The sequence below is a fragment of the Prenolepis imparis genome, unplaced genomic scaffold, assembly GCF_030444845.1.
Source record: "Prenolepis imparis isolate NDT839.2.m4 unplaced genomic scaffold, iyPreImpa1.0 SCAF_8, whole genome shotgun sequence".
Lineage (NCBI taxonomy): Eukaryota > Metazoa > Arthropoda > Insecta > Hymenoptera > Formicidae > Prenolepis > Prenolepis imparis.
In genome coordinates, this window is record NW_028141166.1 from 16,282,021 (window position 1) to 16,306,124 (window position 24,104).

Consider the following 24,104-nt stretch of genomic DNA (forward strand, 5'->3'; position numbering starts at 1 on the left):
TCTCATTCTCCACTCCCGGGCTTTTCAATCTAGTGAAGAAAAAATGTCGTGTTTACGAAAATTCGTCTCTAATAATAACATTACCTCGCTATATTATGGAGCGAGACAATCTCTCATGTCTGAAACATCAAAAAAATTAATTTATTTATCCGTTTAATCGTTAAATCTTTATTTATTGTATGCGCTGAAGAAGGCTAAAAAAAAGCCGCTATCACTATCAACTTTCTTTATATTAAAGTTATCTATTAAATTTAAATATGCTGCGCTTTATTAACCGCGCCCGGGCTCTCAGAGCCAACTCATATTGAGACTTAATTGTTTGTTAAATTTCAGAGCCATAACGATAGTTTCATTTAATTCAATCATTCTATTCATTATTCAATAATTTATATAGAAAATAATACCCTAAGTAGCGCACGAATAATTTTAAGCGGTATAACAAAATTAAGTTAAAATAACAAATCAAATATAAAAAGTAATCTTCTTAATTTAAATAAATATAAAAATCAAAGTGTTATCGAGAAAATAGATGCCTGTATTCCGCACATGTGAAATAATATTCTGTTCGTTCGACAATGGAAAGCGATATCAGTACGAACATATTGCGGGGCGCAGCTTTGTTCATTATCGAGAATCATCCACAAATCGTTATCATCGGCTTGCTCCGTCCCACGCACGTCCATTACGTCATGTATGCTTAGTTTAATCCGCTACCCTTCCGACCCCCCACCGGTCGGATTATCGTCCCCCATAGCGTGGAGCTCCAGGGTGACGAGAAACTCCCACCCCCTAGACAGAGAAAAAGACAATCGCAATTAATTGCCACGCACACTGTCCGATCACTTGTCACTTGCGATCCAATAGCTGGAGAGCCGGCGAATTCCGTCGCTTCTGTTGTTCTTCCAGTCGCGTGCGTAGACAATACGCGTGCGGCAAAGAAATCGGACGGAGTCCGATCGCTAGAACTCGTGGGAGCAGTATCGCGAAGAAAGTGATAAGAAAAAGGATAACGATTATTCTCGAGAGTATAGTGCGGTGAAAGTATTAATTAATTGCACGGTCGTCGCTATTTATTGGTTTTTCCTCCCTCACGTATCACGCGAGAGGAAGATTACCCTGATGGTCAGGTACGTGTCACGTACGTGATGGCAGTGGAAAATAGTGTCTTCTCTATTGAAAATTGTACCGACAAATACAATGATAATTGCAAGTGATAAAGATGATGAGATATAGTTCAATGTGCAAATAGGTATCTCGCGGATGAATCAAAATTAAATAAAAGATGTTCGGATATATGTATAATATTCTAACGATATACCGCGCTCTTTTTAATTTACGTTAATCCCATTTTCAATCTCTTGACTAATCCAGAAAATGTGCCGATCGCTCTCCTTTTAAAACGAAAATTAAACGCGGTAGTATCACGCAGAAAATTTACGAGAATAAAACAATCGCGTGTCCCTATAATATTTTCATATATCTACGGCAATCGAGTAAAATTCTTAATATATCAGTAACGGAACGGCTCGTAAAATCGGCTTACACAGAAGGAGGTTTATCGAAATCTTCTTTCTTCCACGCTACGACGTGAACGGAAAAAATGTAATATTCGAAACTCTTTTTATTCATTTATACAGAGTGTATTGGCTAGTTATTATGCAACTCCTGCACACTGCACACTTCAATTTGATCGACGACGTCGACGCGAATTACTATGAGGAATGGGTCGTCATGGTACAAGGTGGACCGCAAGTGGCTTCGCTATTGGCAGTTGAATCCGGTTACAAACATCATAGCCCGGTAAATTTTCTCTCTTCCATTAATTTTATATATGTTATATAATAATCTATTTTTGTCTCTAATTTTGACGCTATAATTACAATCATAGCGTCGCAAAAATATTACTTTGCGTGCATAAAGAAGAAAATAATGGGATTGGTAAAATAAAAAGGCATAATATAATATTCGATATTCTTTAAATTATTAATTCACGCGATTATTTAATAGAAAGTTGTTTATTACAAAATAGTCTTTGTCTTATACATTGACGTTATTAATTTTATATTCTTTTTGAAATTAATCACTCAATGTGTACATTTTATAAAGAAAAAATTTATACATTATTTTGCATATGCATCACTGTTTAACGAACACTTAAAAATAGATTGATTTTACGCGGAGATTATCTCACACGAAAGAAAGATGCTCTGTCAGGTGCCTGACATATGGTGTGTATTAAGCTGCGTAAATGACACAATGCAGAGTATCTAAAAGTATATTAATATATCCTATTAGATTATTAAAAATATTTAGTTATAAATACAAATCCTTACAAATATTGTTTATAGCTTGAAGCAAAATAAAATTTTTTCGCGCAATTTAATTTAAAATTTTATAAAAGTCAGTTAGAAAATAATTTATTTTTCATATTTCTTATGATTCTTTTAATAAATTATTTTTGTTTTTAATTTATATATTATTTAATAATTTGTTTAACTATCTTAGAGTGTATATATATAATATGGCAGAAATGTTTAGTTAACTTTAATAATAAATGCTTTTATTTCAAAGTGTCTTACAAAATCTCGAAATTTAATTAATAATAAATGTTGAAAATCAAGAAATTGTGTGTACGTATTAAAAAATATTCCGCTAAATTTTTATTAAAAGAAATTTTTTAAAAATGTTTAGTTAATTAAATAAAAAATTTATATATGGAAAGCTTCTAGAGATATGTTAGAAATACCTTGTAGTATAAATATATAGATGATTTTATTCAGCAGCAACTTTTGTACCTCCAAAGATCGTCTAACTATTTTTAAGAAAGTCTTATGCTAAGAAGCATAAAAGTTAAACTACAATACTCCGACGTGAACAGGACAAAGTTAAACTAAAATTGGGCGTTGTACAAGTAGCTAACAATAAGTTATCAAGCAGTTATTCAACTTTTAATTGCATCCCAATGTCTCACTTTATATATACTTTTAAAAAAGATACAGATATTTTTCGCAAACTTATTTCTTGACTCGGCAAATATCCGATGGAAGAAAACTAATCTCTTTAGTTAACAGTGACAATAATATGATAAACCCAAATTGTATTGTAGACACAGACTTTCTAAGTTCTTGCAATATAAACACATTTCCATAAATTAAATATTTTTTACTTTATTAAGTAAAAATATTTCTCGCAAAGAAATTTCTACAATTTTCACCCGTAGAATGACAAGAGAGATGTTTTCTTATGTCAGATAATTTCGATATCAGCCACAGAAAGGAGTTTAATAAATATTCACCACAATGTAAATGTACGTGCAAATACTTATGGATATCAAGAGAGGTTGACCCCATCTCGAAGGCCGGTGGCATTCCGCGAAGGCCGTAAAAAGTATCCCAATTTCTACGAAAAGTTTCCGCCCTGTGGGTCCAATTCAGTTCGCAAATACAACTCGGGAAAAAGGGACGTTCGCCGCCGCGTCGAGGTGAAGGAATTTTTACCTCGCCCGGCCGAGGGTCTTTGAAGAAGGTATTCACTTTTGTACATATATATATATATATGTATATACATATACCTCCAACGTCTCGAATCTGACCGAGAAGCGTGAAACGTGTTTTGGAGTTTCGGCAGCAGCTGATGGATTGGCGGCCACGCCAAATCGTTTCCTTTGCCATACGGATGACTGCAAAGAGATTATCCCCGTAAGCGAGAGGCCTCTCACACGAACCATTTGATCGTTCGTTCATTCCGTTTCGTTCGCGTCCGCTGCCTTTGCCACTCGCAGACATCTCGCGCGGATCCTAAAGCCCGATGTACTTTGCAAAACGAATTTTTTTCTCTCTCTCTCTTTCTCTCGCCGCGAGATCATCGCGAGAACCCCAGAGAAAATATATATCGGCGAATAGAAGCCGATATCGTATCTCTTTCCCTTTGACAAGAACGTCTCAAGCAATCGCCTTATTTTCATCCGCCACGTCGGGTACTCCTCGCAATTTCCGATGCGTAATATCGAAGGACGTATGAGGAGAATCAGCAATGCAAGCCCAATCTTTTAGAAATTTTTCGTTAATCATGCGTTAAATTAAGTAGCACACGTGTGATTTTCGTGCAAATTCATAATATGATTTGAAATATCTTGCCTTACGCATATATAAAATATTGTATAATCCATCAAACTTCGAACAATTGAATTTTCAAATGTTTATATAGATAAAATAAATCGCTCAAATAAAATTTAACATTAAAAAAAAAACATCGATCAAAAATTTTTCAGATTTTGCAAGAAGGAATAAAAATTTCTATTATAATATAATATTATATACTAAGATGATTAAACGTAAAATTATTGATGCCTGCAAGAAATTATATTTGCAAATAAATATTTATTATTTATTTGAAATGTAATCTAATATTTTCAAAATGCAGTCCTTACTAAAGAAATTAATAACTCCGAAACTCACTTAAACTGCTTGCGATATAATAATTTCAATCTCATCTTAAGAATATCCTCATATAAATCTTAACATTTCTGCATACGATAAACCGAATCGCAGTTACTAAAATACATCGTCTAAATTCACAAATAGCGGATAATATGTATAGTTATCGTGCACTTTACACAACGAGTTTTACCTCACCATCTACAGGAGGAAGTATCGATGGGAAGAACGATATCGTACCTTTTCCCTTGGCTTTGACAAGTGTACGAATGCAATCGATGCTTTCCATCTGTCTTACGATACGTGGTTTGCGTCGGAAACGCCAAGTCATCTATGTATTTCCGAAAAAAAAAAATGAAAGATACTTTAAAAAGATGTTTTTGCATAAAATAGCGTCTTGCAAATTATTTCCAATTATAATGAATGAAGAAACAACAATTCTTTAAAAGTATACGTATTTTAAAATCTAGTTATCCTCTGTTACGATATAATATAATATAATTATATAATGGCCATTCATTTAAATTAACAGCTCAATAATCAATCAAAATATTTGTACATAAAAGATTGATATGATTGTTTATCTGTACGGATATTTTCTCTTAACAACAGCGTAAAAACAAAATCAGTGTTTACTGATACAGTCAATTTCATCAAATAATTACGGTAAATAAATATTAAATAATCTATTTACTTTTTAATTTTGATTATTGGAAACAAACGAGTGTAGAAATTAAATTTATGTTAAAATTAATCCTGAGTATACGTTTTTAAACAAAAGAATTAATAAAAATAAATAAAAGATCTGTGATTTACTGCGCATCTAAATTTTTTAATACAAGAAGTTCATACTCATCTCTCAGATTTCTGATTTGTCACGCCGTCATTACGCGTGTCGCTTCATCACAGTTTGCGTTTCTTGCGCACAAGAATGTATGGCATAATTAAACGTAAACATATCACAGTAGCTTTTTCAATCTACAACGTAGATTCCCCTCTTCAGGCGCGACACTTTCAGCCGAGAAACTGCGAGCTACACGCGAGAGGAAAGCTGCCATCCGTGCAGCAGTTCTGCAGCTGCTTTGCCGAGCACGCGGTCTACCGCAATCCGCAAGCGAGCGCGATGCATGAGGCTGCTCTTAGGCTGTCTGTAAGCGCATATATCCGTGGCTCTACGACATGCAATTATTTTATATAATTAAAGGCCCACCCGTAACGACCAACCAAGAATTCGCAATGTAGCCGCGATGTTAACAGGCCGAATGGAAAAGTGATGAGCGCACTTTAAAGAGCGGACTTAATTGCACACGCAGGAAGTCAGATAAGATATTTGATGATTAATAGATTATAGTTATACTTTATTGGGCAATAGAGAATTTTCTCTTAGAATTTACTTTGAAAATTATGGTAATCATGGGACAATATGGTATGGAAAGAATTTTATAAGAATTTTTCTGATTAATATTTATCACAATAAAAATAATAATATCTATCACAATAAAATATAAAACATGTTTGATTAATTTTACTAAACTGCATAGTAAAATTAATCAAACATATTTTATATTTTATTGTGATAGATATTATTATTTTTATTGTGATAAATATATTAATCAGAGAAATTCTCATAAAATTCTTTCCATATCATATTGTCCCACGATTACCATGATTTTCAGGGTAAATTCTAAGAGAAAATTCTCTCTGTGTATATATTAATACAAAATTCAATGTGCATTTTAATTCCCATAAACGAGTGCGAATTGAACAATCATAAATTTATGACTATTGTAACTTGTTCAATACGTCTGCACAGAATGTGTTATCGAAACCCGCATTTTTACACAACACGATACAATAGTAGCAATTAAATCAAATCTCAATTAGATTGAAATCACACATAAAGCCTTTTGAAAATATCACATTGCCTTACAACTGAAAATAACGTATGAATTTATGTATAACAAGACATTCATATCATCGCATTTATTCCTATTAGAGAAAAATTTCTAGACCTGTCGAGAAACGAATACGATGTCGTTTGTCAGAGTAAAATGCATGGGTCTCACTATTTCGCGCGTAACAATGACAGAGGGAACTGATTGCGAGCTTCCTAGGGTATGAGGCTTGGCATCGTCGATTTGGCAGGACATAAGATAAGGACAATTCCGGTCCGACCATCGTTCTTCGATAACGACAATAAATTACGACTGATATATCATTTATACACATTAGACTTAGCACGAATTTCATTTACTTTGCAAATTCTAATTAAAGATTGAATATTGTACATAAGTGTCATTTATATTACGTAAATACTATTTACGATATATTTGTACTCACTCATTGTTTCGCTTAATTAGCTCTTTATTGGCAGAACATTAAGCTGTTTAAATACAATTGATCGCGTTTTATTCATCTATCTACATATGAGAAACGACAATATCGTTTATCGAACAATATAATTGTATTCATGTGTTAGAGATTTTTTTATAGTTATATAGCAATTTATTAAGTTGTCAAAATATATCATACGCAATTCTACGATACTCGATCAACGAGCGGATGACAATATCATCTTATAATTCAACCGGAATTTTGAAAGTCCCCCTGGTTTGCTTCGCATTATCGTACATCTTACGCACAATCTTCCGTTATAAATGGCCAAGATTGCTCAATCAAGCTCGGCCCTCAGGGCAAATTGGAATTCGGTTATCGAGAATCTGTTATGGAACTGTCGGGATGAATTTCCTGACATTAATTTCCCTGCTGACAGACAGAAAACGTTTCTTTATTTTAGAGGGCAAAAATAGCAGCCGTGATTATTTAAGGAGACAAGAATATTGTCGTCCGAATATGAATTCTAAGTAACGTCTGTTTTATTTGAAATACATTTTAGATATTCGCTAAATATGTTATATGTTATTTAATAACAAAATATATTTTTAAATCTTTATCTTTTATATAACATATTATATAACATATTATATAACATATTACCTACTATTTTTTTTAGATAAAGAAATATATTGCTCTGATTAAGCCAGGATAATATAAATAATTTTTCTAAAATAATTCTTTTATTTATATCTGGTATTTTGCAAATTTGTCAATATTTGATGATAAAATCTCTAATAACAGTATTCTCTACTTTAAAACACGATTTTTTATTTTCTTATTTTTCATTCTTTGTCTGTTGTGAATTGATAAATTAGGAATTATGATTAACAATTATTCCTACGCAAACGTTTCAATAAAACAGAAGAAACTACTCTATTTGTCAAGTAAAACGATTTGTGATCTATATATATAGTTCACGTAATGATGGTATTTTTAGACGTCTTGGTCCAACGTAGGTATTAATGATGTTCGTAAATTATCGATAACTACCGATACGGTAGTTTGCTGATTCAGCGTTTTGCAATAATTGAAATAAATGGCGTGGCACCCTGCTGAACGCCATAATGAACTTCACGTTATGTCGGTTGACAGATGTCACAGCGATTTGCTATCCGGAGCTTGCCTTTGTTAGCTTGCTCCCTTTCTCCCTAAAAAGATTTAATCTCAAGGTGAATCCGTCCATGCCGATATTCCGGCCGATTAATAAATATTTCATAGCGTTTCATAAATCACTGTAATCCAATTTTACGTAATTTATGCAAAGCATTGTAGGTCATGTAATTTGGTTGTAAAATCTGATACTCTTAGACAAAATTAGTTAAACACAATTTTGTAACGTTTCAATTTTTTTGCTTATTGTCCCATTATCTTCATTCTTTTCCGATATCACTGAAGTTACATACACGTATAAAATACTAAAAATTATGTCAATCGTTTATTTTAAAAACATAGTTTCGAAATGTTGTTAAAATCGATACGTATTTTTAATTTATGTTTCTGGACTATGAAACGATTATGAAACTGGAATTGTGAAACTGGAATTGTGAAACTTCCGATATGAGCGGAATCATCTCTTACAGATCTGAGCAATATTTACAACAATTATGCTTGCAACACTTTTGCATGCGTAATATACATATGTATTTAATTTACTTCAAAGAATCTAGATAAACTTTTGTAAGAAGTGCTTATTGAGTAAATCTTAGTCAATTATTCTAAAATATGCTACTATATATTGTAATTACTTTTGCCAATATAGTAGTTGTTGTATGTAAGATGATTTGTTTCGGATACAAGAGGATCTACATAAGATCTATATAATATCTATAATCAATATAACATTAATCGGTTTAAAACAGCCGAATGATCGATTGTACAAAACTAGTTGGAGCTCTTTGATCAAATTCACGTGATACTAGCGTGTTATAACGTTGATTTCAATTAAAACTTTAACTTTTGACATCGACTTCGAGATGATGAAGTTTCAAAGGTCGAACGCATTAATGCAATTTCTCCTTGCTTATACACGCCCGTTGCAATTCAACTATTATACAGATTGCCAAGTTTGATACTTTCTTTGCTTCTTTAAGTTTCTTAACACTACCCTTTGAAACGTTCAAAACTCTTAAAAAGATATTTTAAAAAAGCACATAGAAATATACGAGAATACCTGTTTCTAGAAATGCAACTTAGACATCTTTTCTCGGAATGTAAATATTAAATATTAACTCTGAGTCTTAATACTGTTTACGTTCATTTACTGTATATTTGGTGAGTCCATGTTCAAATGGACTTAAAACACTGTTTTAATCCCAAATACATTTATTTTTCTTTGTATTTTATATTGATATACGTTATAAAAATAAAAATCTTATAAAATTTAAATATATTATATATTTAAATAATTTAGAATTAATAGTTACAGATTTATCGCCTTTTAACAAATTACAAGTAAATCAAAATAGTCTTAAATTATTTTTTCATTACATCGCGCGCACAAATTTCTTTCCAAATATAAAAATTAAAGCTCTGGCAAAAATGTAATCTGTTTGCGTGTGCATGACATAACTTATAGTTTACAATATCATTGTTAGTTTAGATGTTTATTCCTATATATCACGGTTATGCGCATAAGCACTTGCCTAAAGTATGAGTTCTGCCAGTTTACACGTGAACTTGTACACGCAGAGCGGCGGAAACTTCTACCATCTGCTGAATTCAATGCATGTAATTGAATTTGCAGTCCACAAGTGCCAGACATCGCGTAATCCCAAGTAACATGTATATCAGAATGTCATGGGCCGCCACTCCTTATACATTTAGCTAGTAAGAACAAAAATTTCACACATTGCTATCTAATAATTATAATGAAAATTTAAAATCTCGAAGCCTTAAAGTAATATCGTCAAAAATAATTAATAAATCAGCTTTTATCCTTTTTTGGACTATACATATACATGTATATATTATATATTAGTAACAAAATGTATATTTCGAATGCATATCACTTATGGAATTTGTTGCACTAACAATAGGATAATAGGAGATAAAATATATTTAAAAATTAAGTTTAAATATATATGTATGTACGAATTAATAAAAAAGATAGAGAAAAAGATAACAATTATAACTGTATGTGCTTATTTAAATTAATGCACATATAGTAAGAACATTTAAAATCTATTAGCATAATCTTTAGAATTTCATAGCTATATAATAAATTCACGTACTTTAAAAATTTATATTTTCTCTAAACTCTCGACTACGGATACTTTAGTGAATCAATTTTTCATTAGATAAACTTTGATTAAATGCGTATTTTTTTACAACTTTTGAATTTTCAGTGTTAGGCATCCTGAGAAGTAAGCTTTAAATTAAAATCTCTGCAAAAATATTCTCCTCAAGTATTTATTTATAATTACAGAAAGAAAGAAAAGATTTTCGTTATTTAAACTTGCATTTAAATAGCTTATAATTCGATAATCGACATCAAGAATGCATTCTTATAAAATAAATTTAATATATATACCTTTTTTTTCTTTAATTTATATTTTTAATACATATAGTCTATTGTAATAAGTCATTTTTCATCCAAATATTTTATGCTAAATAAAAGAGACGATGTGTGGAATTTTGAATATAATCTCTTAGACTTAAAATAAAATGTAGAATAAAGTTTTTGACAATTGGTATATGCACTTTTGTACTTGCAACAAAGATAGAATGATGTTTCGAATTATTCGTAGCGCATTCTCGATCCACAGCTTGTACGTTAATTACATATTATACAACAATTATAATATTTATCTTTTCATCTTTTGGTACCATGCAGACACCAGCGTACAAATTTTTTAATACGATAAACATAAAATAAGGATGCGTCGCACAGGGTCCGCGTCAAAAAAGTATCAATTTCTAATATTTTAAGACGAGCCAAAAATTCATCGATTATACATTTTAATAGTACATTGATTACAGAATCTTTTGGTACCATGCAGACATCAGCGTACAAATTTTTTAATACGATAAACATAAAATAAGGATGCGTCGCACAGGGTCCGCGTCAAAAAAGTATCAATTTCTAATATTTTAAGACGAGCCAAAAGCTCATCGATTATACATTTTAATAGTACATTGATTACAGAATCTTTTGGTACCATGCAGACACCAGCGTACAAATTTTTTAATACGATAATCATAAAATAAGGATGCGTCGCACAGGGTCCGCGTCAAAAAAGTATTAATTTCTAATATTTTAAGACGAGCCAAAAATTCATCGATTATACATTTTAATAGTACATTGATTACAGAATCATTTGGTACCAAACAGACACCAGCGTACAAATTTTTTAACTTGATATACATAAAATAAGGTTGCGTCGCATAGGGTCAGCGGTAAAAAAGTATCGATTTCTAATATTTTAAGACGAGCCAAAAATTCATCGATTATACATTTTAATAGTACATTGATTACAGAATCTTTTGGTACCATGCAGACACCAGCGTACAAATTTTTTAATACGATAAACATAAAATAAGGATACGTCGCACAGGGTCCGCGTCAAAAAAGTATCAATTTCTAATATTTTAAGACGAGCCAAAAATTCATCGATTATACATTTTAATAGTACATTGATTACAGAATCTTTTGGTACCATGCAGACATCAGCGTACAAATTTTTTAATACGATAAACATAAAATAAGGATGCGTCGCACAGGGTCCGCGTCAAAAAAGTATCGATTTCTAATATTTTAAGACGAGCCAAAAATTCATCGATTATACATTTTAATAGTACATTGATTACAGAATCATTTGGTACCATGCAGACACCAGCGTACAAATTTTTTAATATGATAAAAATAAAATAAGGATGCGTCGCACAGGGTCCGCGTCAAAAAAGTATGAATTTCTAATATTTTAAGACGAGCCAAAAATTCATCGATTATACATTTTAATAGTACATTTATTACAGAATCATTTGGTACCAAACAGACACCAGCGTACAAATTTTTTAACTTGATAAACATAAAATAAGGTTGCGTCGCATAGGGTCAGCGATAAAAAAGTATCGATTTCTAATATTTTAAGACGAGCCAAAAATTCATCGATTATACATTTTAATAGTACATTTATTACAGAATCATTTGGTACCAAACAGACAACAGCGTACAAACTTTTTCATTTGCTATACATAAATTAAGGATGCGTCGCATAGGGTCAGCGGTAAAAAAGTATCGATTTCTAATATTTTAAGACGAGCCAAAAATTCATCGATTATACATTTTAATAGTACATTGATTATAGAATCATTTGGTACCAAACAGACACCAGCGTACAAATTTTTTAACTTGATATACATAAAATAATGTTGCGTCGCATAGGGTCAGCGGTAAAAAAGTATCGATTTCTAATATTTTAAGACGAGCCAAAAATTCATCGATTATACATTTTAATAGTACATTTATTACAGAATCATTTGGTACCAAACAGACACCAGCGTACAAATTTTTTAACTTGATAAACATAAAATAAGGTTGCGTCGCATAGGGTCAGCGATAAAAAAGTATCGATTTCTAATATTTTAAGACGAGCCAAAAATTCATCGATTATACATTTTAATAGTACATTTATTACAGGATCATTTGGTACCAAGCAGACAACAGCGTACAAACTTTTTCATTTGCTATACATAAATTAAGGATGCGTCGCATAGGGTCAGCGGTAAAAAAGTATCGATTTCTAATATTTTAAGACGAGCCTAAAATTCATCGATTATACATTTTAATAGTACATTGATTATATAATCATTTGGTACCAAACAGACACCAGCGTACAAATTTTTTAACTTGATATACATAAAATAATGTTGCGTCGCATAGGGTCAGCGGTAAAAAAGTATCGATTTCTAATATTTTAAGACGAGCCAAAAATTCATCGATTATACATTTTAATAGTACATTGATTACAGAATCTTTTGGTACCATGCAGACATCAGCGTACAAATTTTTTAATACGATAAACTAAAAATAAGGATGCGTCGCACAGGGTTCGCGTCAAAAAAGTATCGATTTCTAATATTTTAAGACGAGCCAAAAATTCATCGATTATACATTTTAATAGTACATTGATTACAGAATCATTTGGTACCATGCAGACACCAGCGTACAAATTTTTTAATTTGATAAAAATAAAATAAGGATGCGTCGCACAGGGTCCGCGTCAAAAAAGTATGAATTTCTAATATTTTAAGACGAGCCAAAAATTCATCGATTATACATTTTAATAGTACATTTATTACAGAATCATTTGGTACCAAACAGACAACAGCGTACAAACTTTTTCATTTACTATACATAAATTAAGGATGCGTCGCATAGGGTCAGCGGTAAAAAAGTATTTCTAATATTTTAAGACGAGCCAAAAATTCATCGATTATACATTTTAATAGTACATTGATTATAGAATCATTTGGTACCAAACAGACACCAGCGTACAAATTTTTTAACTTGATATACATAAAATAATGTTGCGTCGCATAGGGTCAGCGGTAAAAAAGTATCGATTTCTAATATTTTAAGACGAGCCAAAAATTCATCGATTATACATTTTAATAGTACATTTATTACAGAATCATTTGGTACCAAACAGACAACAGCGTACAAACTTTTTCATTTGCTATACATCAATTAAGGATGCGTCGCATAGGGTCAGCGGTAAAAAAGTATCGATTTCTAATATTTTAAGACGAGCCAAAAATTCATCGATTATACATTTTAATAGTACATTTATTACAGAATCATTTGGTACCAAACAGACACCAGCGTACAAATTTTTTAACTTGATAAACATAAAATAAGGTTGCGTCGCATAGGGTCAGCGATAAAAAAGTATCGATTTCTCATATTTTAAGACGAGCCAAAAATTCATCGATTATACATTTTAATAGTACATTTATTACAGAATCATTTGGTACCAAACAGACAACAGCGTACAAACTTTTTCATTTGCTATACATAAATTAAGGATGCGTCGCATAGGGTCAGCGGTAAAAAAGTATCGATTTCTAATATTTTAAGACGAGCCAAAAATTCATCGATTATACATTTTAATAGTACATTGATTATAGAATCATTTGGTACCAAACAGACACCAGCGTACAAATTTTTTAACTTGATATACATAAAATAATGTTGCGTCGCATAGGGTCAGCGGTAAAAAAGTATCGATTTCTAATATTTTAAGACGAGCCAAAAATTCATCGATTATACATTTTAATAGTACATTGATTACAGAATCTTTTGGTACCATGCAGATACCAGCGTACAAATTTTTTAATATGATAAAAATAAAATAAGCATGCGTCGCACAGGGTCCGCGTCAAAAAAGTATGAATTTCTAATATTTTAAGACGAGCCAAAAATTCATCGATTATACATTTTAATAGTACATTTATTACAGAATCATTTGGTAGCAAACAGACACCAGCGTACAAATTTTTTAACTTGATAAACATAAAATAAGGCTGCGTCGCATAGGGTCAGCGATAAAAAAGTATTGATTTCTAATATTTTAAGACGAGCCAAAAATTCATCGATTTTACATTTTAATAGTACATTTATTACAGAATTATTTGGTACCAAGCAGACAACAGCGTACAAACTTTTTTATTTGCTATACATAAATTAAGGATGCGTCGCATAGGGTCAGCGGTAAAAAAGTATCGGTTTCTAATATTTTAAGACGAGCCAAAAATTCATCGATTATACATTTTAATTGTACATTTATTACAGAATTATTTGGTACCAAACAGACACCAGCGTACAAATTTTTTAACTTGGTAAACATAAAATAAGGCTGCGTCGCATAGGGTCAGCGATAAAAAAGTTTTGATTTCTAATATTTTAAGACGAGCCAAAAATTCATCGATTATACATTTTAATAGTACATTTATTACAGAATCATTTGGTACCAAGCAGACAACAGCGTACAAACTTTTTTATTTGCTATACATAAATTAAGGATGCGTCGCATACGGTCAGCGGTAAAAAAGTATCGGTTTCTAATATTTTAAGACGAGCCAAAAATTCATCGATTATATATTTTAATTGTACATTTATTACAGAATTATTTGGTACCAAACAGACACCAGCGTACAAATTTTTTAACTTGATAAACATAAAATAAGGCTGCGTCGCATAGGGTCAGCGATAAAAAAGTTTTGATTTCTAATATTTTAAGACGAGCCAAAAATTCATCGATTATACATTTTAATAGTACATTGATTACAGAATCTTTTGGTACCATGCAGACATCAGCGTACAAATTTTTTAATACGATAAACATAAAATAAGGGTGCGTCGCACAGGGTCCGCGTCAAAAACGTATCGATTTCTAATATTTTAAGACGAGCCAAAAATTCATCGATTATACATTTTAATAGTACATTGATTACAGAATCATTTGGTACCATGCAGACACCAGCGTACAAATTTTTTAATATGATAAAAATAAAATAAGGATGAGTCGCACAGGGTCCGCGTCAAAAAAGTATGAATTTCTAATATTTTAAGACGAGCCAAAAATTCATCGATTATACATTTTAATAGTACATTTATTACAGAATCATTTGGTACCAAACAGACACCAGCGTACAAATTTTTTAACTTGATAAACATAAAATAAGGTTGCGTCGCATAGGGTCAGCGATAAAAAAGTATCGATTTCTAATATTTTAAGACGAGCCAAAAATTCATCGATTATACATTTTAATAGTACATTTATTACAGAATCATTTGGTACCAAACAGACAACAGCGTACAAACTTTTTCATTTGCTATACATAAATTAAGGATGCGTCGCATAGGGTCAGCGGTAAAAAAGTATCGATTTCTAATATTTTAAGACGAGCCAAAAATTCATCGATTATACATTTTAATAGTACATTTATTACAGAATCATTTGGTACCAAGCAGACAACAGCGTACAAACTTTTTCATTTGCTATACATAAATTAAGGATGCGTCGCATAGGGTCAGCGGCATAAATTTATCAATTTCTAATATTTTAAGACGAGCCAAAAATTCATCGATTATACATTTTAATAGTACATTTATTACAGAATCATTTGGTACCAAACAGACAACAGCGTACAAACTTTTTCATTTGCTATACATAAATTAAGGATGCGTCGCATAGGGTCAGCGGTAAAAAAGTATCGATTTCCAATATTTTAAGACGAGCCAAAAATTCATCGATTATACATTTTAATAGTACATTGATTATAGAATCATTTGGTACCAAACAGACACCAGCGTACAAATTTTTTAACTTGATATACATAAAATAATGTTGCGTCGCATAGGGTCAGCGGTAAAAAAGTATCGATTTCTAATATTTTAAGACGAGCCAAAAATTCATCGATTATACATTTTAATAGTACATTGATTACAGAATCTTTTGGTACCATGCAGATACCAGCGTACAAATTTTTTAATATGATAAAAATAAAATAAGGATGCGTCGCACAGGGTCCGCGTCAAAAAAGTATGAATTTCTAATATTTTAAGACGAGCCAAAAATTCATCGATTATACATTTTAATAGTACATTTATTACAGAATCATTTGGTACCAAACAGACACCAGCGTACAAATTTTTTAACTTGATAAACATAAAATAAGGCTGCGTCGCATAGGGTCAGCGATAAAAAAGTATTGATTTCTAATATTTTAAGACGAGCCAAAAATTCATCGATTATACATTTTAATAGTACATTTATTACAGAATCATTTGGTACCAAGCAGACAACAGCGTACAAACTTTTTTATTTGCTATACATAAATTAAGGATGCATCGCATAGGGTCAGCGGTAAAAAAGTATCGGTTTCTAATATTTTAAGACGAGCCAAAAAATCATCGATTATACATTTTAATAGTACATTGATTATATAATCATTTGGTACCAAACAGACACCAGCGTACAAATTTTTTAACTTGATATACATAAAATAATGTTGCGTCGCATAGTGTCAGCGGTAAAAAAGTATCGATTTCTAATATTTTAAGACGAGCCAAAAATTCATCGATTATACATTTTAATAGTACATTTATTACAGAATCATTTGGTACCAAGCAGACAACAGCGTACAAACTTTTTCATTTGCTATACATAAATTAAGGATGCGTCGCATACGGTCAGCGGCATAAATTTATCAATTTCTAATATTTTAAGACGAGCCAAAAATTCATCGATTATACATTTTAATAGTACATTTATTACAGAATCATTTGGTACCAAGCAGACAACAGCGTACAAACTTTTTCATTTGCTATACATAAATTAAGGATGCGTCGCATAGGGTCAGCGGCATAAATTTATCAATTTCTAATATTTTAAGACGAGCCAAAAATTCATCGATTATACATTTTAATAGTACATTTATTACAGAATCATTTGGTACCAAACAGACACCAGCGTACAAATTTTTTAACTTGATAAACATAAAATAAGGTTGCGTCGCATAGGGTCAGCGATAAAAAAGTATCGATTTCTAATATTTTAAGACGAGCCAAAAATTCATCGATTATACATTTTAATAGTACATTTATTACAGGATCATTTGGTACCAAGCAGACAACAGCGTACAAACTTTTTCATTTGCTATACATAAATTAAGGATGCGTCGCATAGGGTCAGCGGTAAAAAAGTATCGATTTCTAATATTTTAAGACGAGCCTAAAATTCATCGATTATACATTTTAATAGTACATTGATTATATAATCATTTGGTACCAAACAGACACCAGCGTACAAATTTTTTAACTTGATATACATAAAATAATGTTGCGTCGCATAGGGTCAGCGGTAAAAAAGTATCGATTTCTAATATTTTAAGACGAGCCAAAAATTCATCGATTATACATTTTAATAGTACATTGATTACAGAATCTTTTGGTACCATGCAGACATCAGCGTACAAATTTTTTAATACGATAAACTAAAAATAAGGATGCGTCGCACAGGGTTCGCGTCAAAAAAGTATCGATTTCTAATATTTTAAGACGAGCCAAAAATTCATCGATTATACATTTTAATAGTACATTGATTACAGAATCATTTGGTACCATGCAGACACCAGCGTACAAATTTTTTAATTTGATAAAAATAAAATAAGGATGCGTCGCACAGGGTCCGCGTCAAAAAAGTATGAATTTCTAATATTTTAAGACGAGCCAAAAATTCATCGATTATACATTTTAATAGTACATTTATTACAGAATCATTTGGTACCAAACAGACAACAGCGTACAAACTTTTTCATTTACTATACATAAATTAAGGATGCGTCGCATAGGGTCAGCGGTAAAAAAGTATCGATTTCTAATATTTTAAGACGAGCCAAAAATTCATCGATTATACATTTTAATAGTACATTGATTATAGAATCATTTGGTACCAAACAGACACCAGCGTACAAATTTTTTAACTTGATATACATAAAATAATGTTGCGTCGCATCGGGTCAGCGGTAAAAAAGTATCGATTTCTAATATTTTAAGACGAGCCAAAAATTCATCGATTATACATTTTAATAGTACATTTATTACAGAATCATTTGGTACCAAACAGACAACAGCGTACAAACTTTTTCATTTGCTATACATCAATTAAGGATGCGTCGCATAGGGTCAGCGGTAAAAAAGTATCGATTTCTAATATTTTAAGACGAGCCAAAAATTCATCGATTATACATTTTAATAGTACATTTATTACAGAATCATTTGGTACCAAACAGACACCAGCGTACAAATTTTTTAACTTGATAAACATAAAATAAGGTTGCGTCGCATAGGGTCAGCGATAAAAAAGTATCGATTTCTCATATTTTAAGACGAGCCAAAAATTCATCGATTATACATTTTAATAGTACATTTATTACAGAATCATTTGGTACCAAGCAGACAACAGCGTACAAACTTTTTTATTTGCTATACATAAATTAAGGATGCATCGCATAGGGTCAGCGGTAAAAAAGTATCGGTTTCTAATATTTTAAGACGAGCCAAAAAATCATCGATTATACATTTTAATAGTACATTGATTATATAATCATTTGGTACCAAACAGACACCAGCGTACAAATTTTTTAACTTGATATACATAAAATAATGTTGCGTCGCATAGGGTCAGCGGTAAAAAAGTATCGATTTCTAATATTTTAAGACGAGCCAAAAATTCATCGATTATACATTTTAATAGTACATTTATTACAGAATCATTTGGTACCAAGCAGACAACAGCGTACAAACTTTTTCATTTGCTATACATAAATTAAGGATGCGTCGCATAGGGTCAGCGGCATAAATTTATCAATTTCTAATATTTTAAGACGAGCCAAAAATTCATCGATTATACATTTTAATAGTACATTTATTACAGAATCATTTGGTACCAAGCAGACAACAGCGTACAAACTTTTTCATTTGCTATACATAAATTAAGGATGCGTCGCATAGGGTCAGCGGCATAAATTTATCAATTTCTAATATTTTAAGACGAGCCAAAAATTCATCGATTATACATTTTAATAGTACATTTATTACAGAATCATTTGGTACCAAACAGACACCAGCGTACAAATTTTTTAACTTGATAAACATAAAATAAGGTTGCGTCGCATAGGGTCAGCGATAAAAAAGTATCGATTTCTAATATTTTAAGACGAGCCAAAAATTCATCGATTATACATTTTAATAGTACATTTATTACAGGATCATTTGGTACCAAGCAGACAACAGCGTACAAACTTTTTCATTTGCTATACATAAATTAAGGATGCGTCGCATAGGGTCAGCGGTAAAAAAGTATCGATTTCTAATATTTTAAGACGAGCCTAAAATTCATCGATTATACATTTTAATAGTACATTGATTATATAATCATTTGGTACCAAACAGACACCAGCGTACAAATTTTTTAACTTGATATACATAAAATAATGTTGCGTCGCATAGGGTCAGCGGTAAAAAAGTATCGATTTCTAATATTTTAAGACGAGCCAAAAATTCATCGATTATACATTTTAATAGTACATTGATTACAGAATCTTTTGGTACCATGCAGACATCAGCGTACAAATTTTTTAATACGATAAACTAAAAATAAGGATGCGTCGCACAGGGTTCGCGTCAAAAAAGTATCGATTTCTAATATTTTAAGACGAGCCAAAAATTCATCGATTATACATTTTAATAGTACATTGATTACAGAATCATTTGGTACCATGCAGACACCAGCGTACAAATTTTTTAATTTGATAAAAATAAAATAAGGATGCGTCGCACAGGGTCCGCGTCAAAAAAGTATGAATTTCTAATATTTTAAGACGAGCCAAAAATTCATCGATTATACATTTTAATAGTACATTTATTACAGAATCATTTGGTACCAAACAGACAACAGCGTACAAACTTTTTCATTTACTATACATAAATTAAGGATGCGTCGCATAGGGTCAGCGGTAAAAAAGTATCGATTTCTAATATTTTAAGACGAGCCAAAAATTCATCGATTATACATTTTAATAGTACATTGATTATAGAATCATTTGGTACCAAACAGACACCAGCGTACAAATTTTTTAACTTGATATACATAAAATAATGTTGCGTCGCATAGGGTCAGCGGTAAAAAAGTATCGATTTCTAATATTTTAAGACGAGCCAAAAATTCATCGATTATACATTTTAATAGTACATTTATTACAGAATCATTTGGTACCAAACAGACAACAGCGTACAAACTTTTTCATTTGCTATACATCAATTAAGGATGCGTCGCATAGGGTCAGCGGTAAAAAAGTATCGATTTCTAATATTTTAAGACGAGCCAAAAATTCATCGATTATACATTTTAATAGTACATTTATTACAGAATCATTTGGTACCAAACAGACACCAGCGTACAAATTTTTTAACTTGATAAACATAAAATAAGGTTGCGTCGCATAGGGTCAGCGATAAAAAAGTATCGATTTCTCATATTTTAAGACGAGCCAAAAATTCATCGATTATACATTTTAATAGTACATTTATTACAGAATCATTTGGTACCAAACAGACAACAGCGTACAAACTTTTTCATTTGCTATACATAAATTAAGGATGCGTCGCATAGGGTCAGCGGTAAAAAAGTATCGATTTCTAATATTTTAAGACGAGCCAAAAATTCATCGATTATACATTTTAATAGTACATTGATTATAGAATCATTTGGTACCAAACAGACACCAGCGTACAAATTTTTTAACTTGATATACATAAAATAAGGCTGCGTCGCATAGGGTCAGCGATAAAAAAGTATTGATTTCTAATATTTTAAGACGAGCCAAAAATTCATCGATTTTACATTTTAATAGTACATTTATTACAGAATTATTTGGTACCAAGCAGACAACAGCGTACAAACTTTTTTATTTGCTATACATAAATTAAGGATGCGTCGCATAGGGTCAGCGGTAAAAAAGTATCGGTTTCTAATATTTTAAGACGAGCCAAAAATTCATCGATTATACATTTTAATTGTACATTTATTACAGAATTATTTGGTACCAAACAGACACCAGCGTACAAATTTTTTAACTTGGTAGACATAAAATAAGGCTGCGTCGCATAGGGTCAGCGATAAAAAAGTTTTGATTTCTAATATTTTAAGACGAGCCAAAAATTCATCGATTATACATTTTAATAGTACATTTATTACAGAATCATTTGGTACCAAGCAGACAACAGCGTACAAACTTTTTTATTTGCTATACATAAATTAAGGATGCGTCGCATACGGTCAGCGGTAAAAAAGTATCGGTTTCTAATATTTTAAGACGAGCCAAAAATTCATCGATTATACATTTTAATTGTACATTTATTACAGAATTATTTGGTACCAAACAGACACCAGCGTACAAATTTTTTAACTTGATAAACATAAAATAAGGCTGCGTCGCATAGGGTCAGCGATAAAAAAGTTTTGATTTCTAATATTTTAAGACGAGCCAAAAATTCATCGATTATACATTTTAATAGTACATTGATTACAGAATCTTTTGGTACCATGCAGACATCAGCGTACAAATTTTTTAATACGATAAACATAAAATAAGGGTGCGTCGCACAGGGTCCGCGTCAAAAACGTATCGATTTCTAATATTTTAAGACGAGCCAAAAATTCATCGATTATACATTTTAATAGTACATTGATTACAGAATCATTTGGTACCATGCAGACACCAGCGTACAAATTTTTTAATATGATAAAAATAAAATAAGGATGAGTCGCACAGGGTCCGCGTCAAAAAAGTATGAATTTCTAATATTTTAAGACGAGCCAAAAATTCATCGATTATACATTTTAATAGTACATTTATTACAGAATCATTTGGTACCAAACAGACACCAGCGTACAAATTTTTTAACTTGATAAACATAAAATAAGGTTGCGTCGCATAGGGTCAGCGATAAAAAAGTATCGATTTCTAATATTTTAAGACGAGCCAAAAATTCATCGATTATACATTTTAATAGTACATTTATTACAGAATCATTTGGTACCAAACAGACAACAGCGTACAAACTTTTTCATTTGCTATACATAAATTAAGGATGCGTCGCATAGGGTCAGCGGTAAAAAAGTATCGATTTCTAATATTTTGAGACGAGCCAAAAATTCATCGATTATACATTTTAATAGTACATTGATTATAGAATCATTTGGTACCAAACAGACACCAGCGTACAAATTTTTTAACTTGATATACATAAAATAATGTTGCGTCGAATAGGGTCAGCGGTAAAAAAGTATCGATTTCTAATATTTTAAGACGAGCCAAAAATTCATCGATTATACATTTTAATAGTACATTTATTACAGAATCATTTGGTACCAAGCAGACAACAGCGTACAAACTTTTTCATTTGCTATACATAAATTAAGGATGCGTCGCATAGGGTCAGCGGCATAAATTTATCAATTTCTAATATTTTAAGACGAGCCAAAAATTCATCGATTATACATTTTAATAGTACATTTATTACAGAATCATTTGGTACCAAACAGACAACAGCGTACAAACTTTTTCATTTGCTATACATAAATTAAGGATGCGTCGCATAGGGTCAGCGGTAAAAAAGTATCGATTTCCAATATTTTAAGACGAGCCAAAAATTCATCGATTATACATTTTAATAGTACATTGATTATAGAATCATTTGGTACCAAACAGACACCAGCGTACAAATTTTTTAACTTGATATACATAAAATAATGTTGCGTCGCATAGGGTCAGCGGTAAAAAAGTATCGATTTCTAATATTTTAAGACGAGCCAAAAATTCATCGATTATACATTTTAATAGTACATTTATTACAGAATCATTTGGTACCAAGCAGACAACAGCGTACAATCTTTTTCATTTGCTATACATAAATTAAGGATGCGTCGCATAGGGTCAGCGGCATAAATTTATCAATTTCTAATATTTTAAGACGAGCCAAAAATTCATCGATTATACATTTTAATAGTACATTTATTACAGAATCATTTGGTACCAAGCAGACAACAGCGTACAAACTTTGTCATTTGCTATACATAAATTAAGGATGCGTCGCATAGGGTCAGCGGCATAAATTTATCAATTTCTAATATTTTAAGACGAGCCAAAAATTCATCGATTATACATTTTAATAGTACATTGATTACAGAATCTTTTGGTACCATGCAGATACCAGCGTACAAATTTTTTAATATGATAAAATTAAAATAAGGATGCGTCGCACAGGGTCCGCGTCAAAAAAGTATGAATTTCTAATATTTTAAGACGAGCCAAAAATTCATCGATTATACATTTTAATAGTACATTTATTACAGAATCATTTGGTACCAAACAGACACCAGCGTACAAATTTTTTAACTTGATATACATAAATTAAGGATGCGTCGCATAGGGTCAGCGTTAAAATAGTATCGATTTCTAATATTTTAAGACGAGCCAAAAATTCATCGATTATACATTTTAATAGTACATTCATTACAGAATCTTTTGGTACCATGCAGACACCAGCGTACAAATTTTTTAATACGGTAATCATAAAATAAGGACGCGTCGCACAGGGTCCGCGTTAAAAAAGTATTAATTTTTAATATTTTAAGACGAGCCAAAAATTCATTGATTATACATTTTAATAGTACATTGATTACAGAATCATTTGGTACCAAA

The 24,104-nt window shown here is 31.2% G+C and overlaps 1 protein-coding gene across 1 annotated transcript in view; it reads left to right on the forward strand.

Annotated features, from left to right (window-relative positions):
* Positions 1–879: 879 nt before the first annotated feature.
* Positions 880–24,104, forward strand: part of LOC145939402 (neuroendocrine convertase 1) — a 53,258-nt gene continuing 30,033 nt past the window's right edge. The window contains exons 1-2 of the mRNA XM_083043678.1: positions 880–1,127; positions 1,638–1,800. Of these exons, the coding sequence (XP_082899804.1) occupies positions 1,120–1,127; positions 1,638–1,800 (171 nt within the window). The 5' untranslated portion in view covers positions 880–1,119. The remainder of the gene's footprint in view (positions 1,128–1,637; positions 1,801–24,104) is intronic.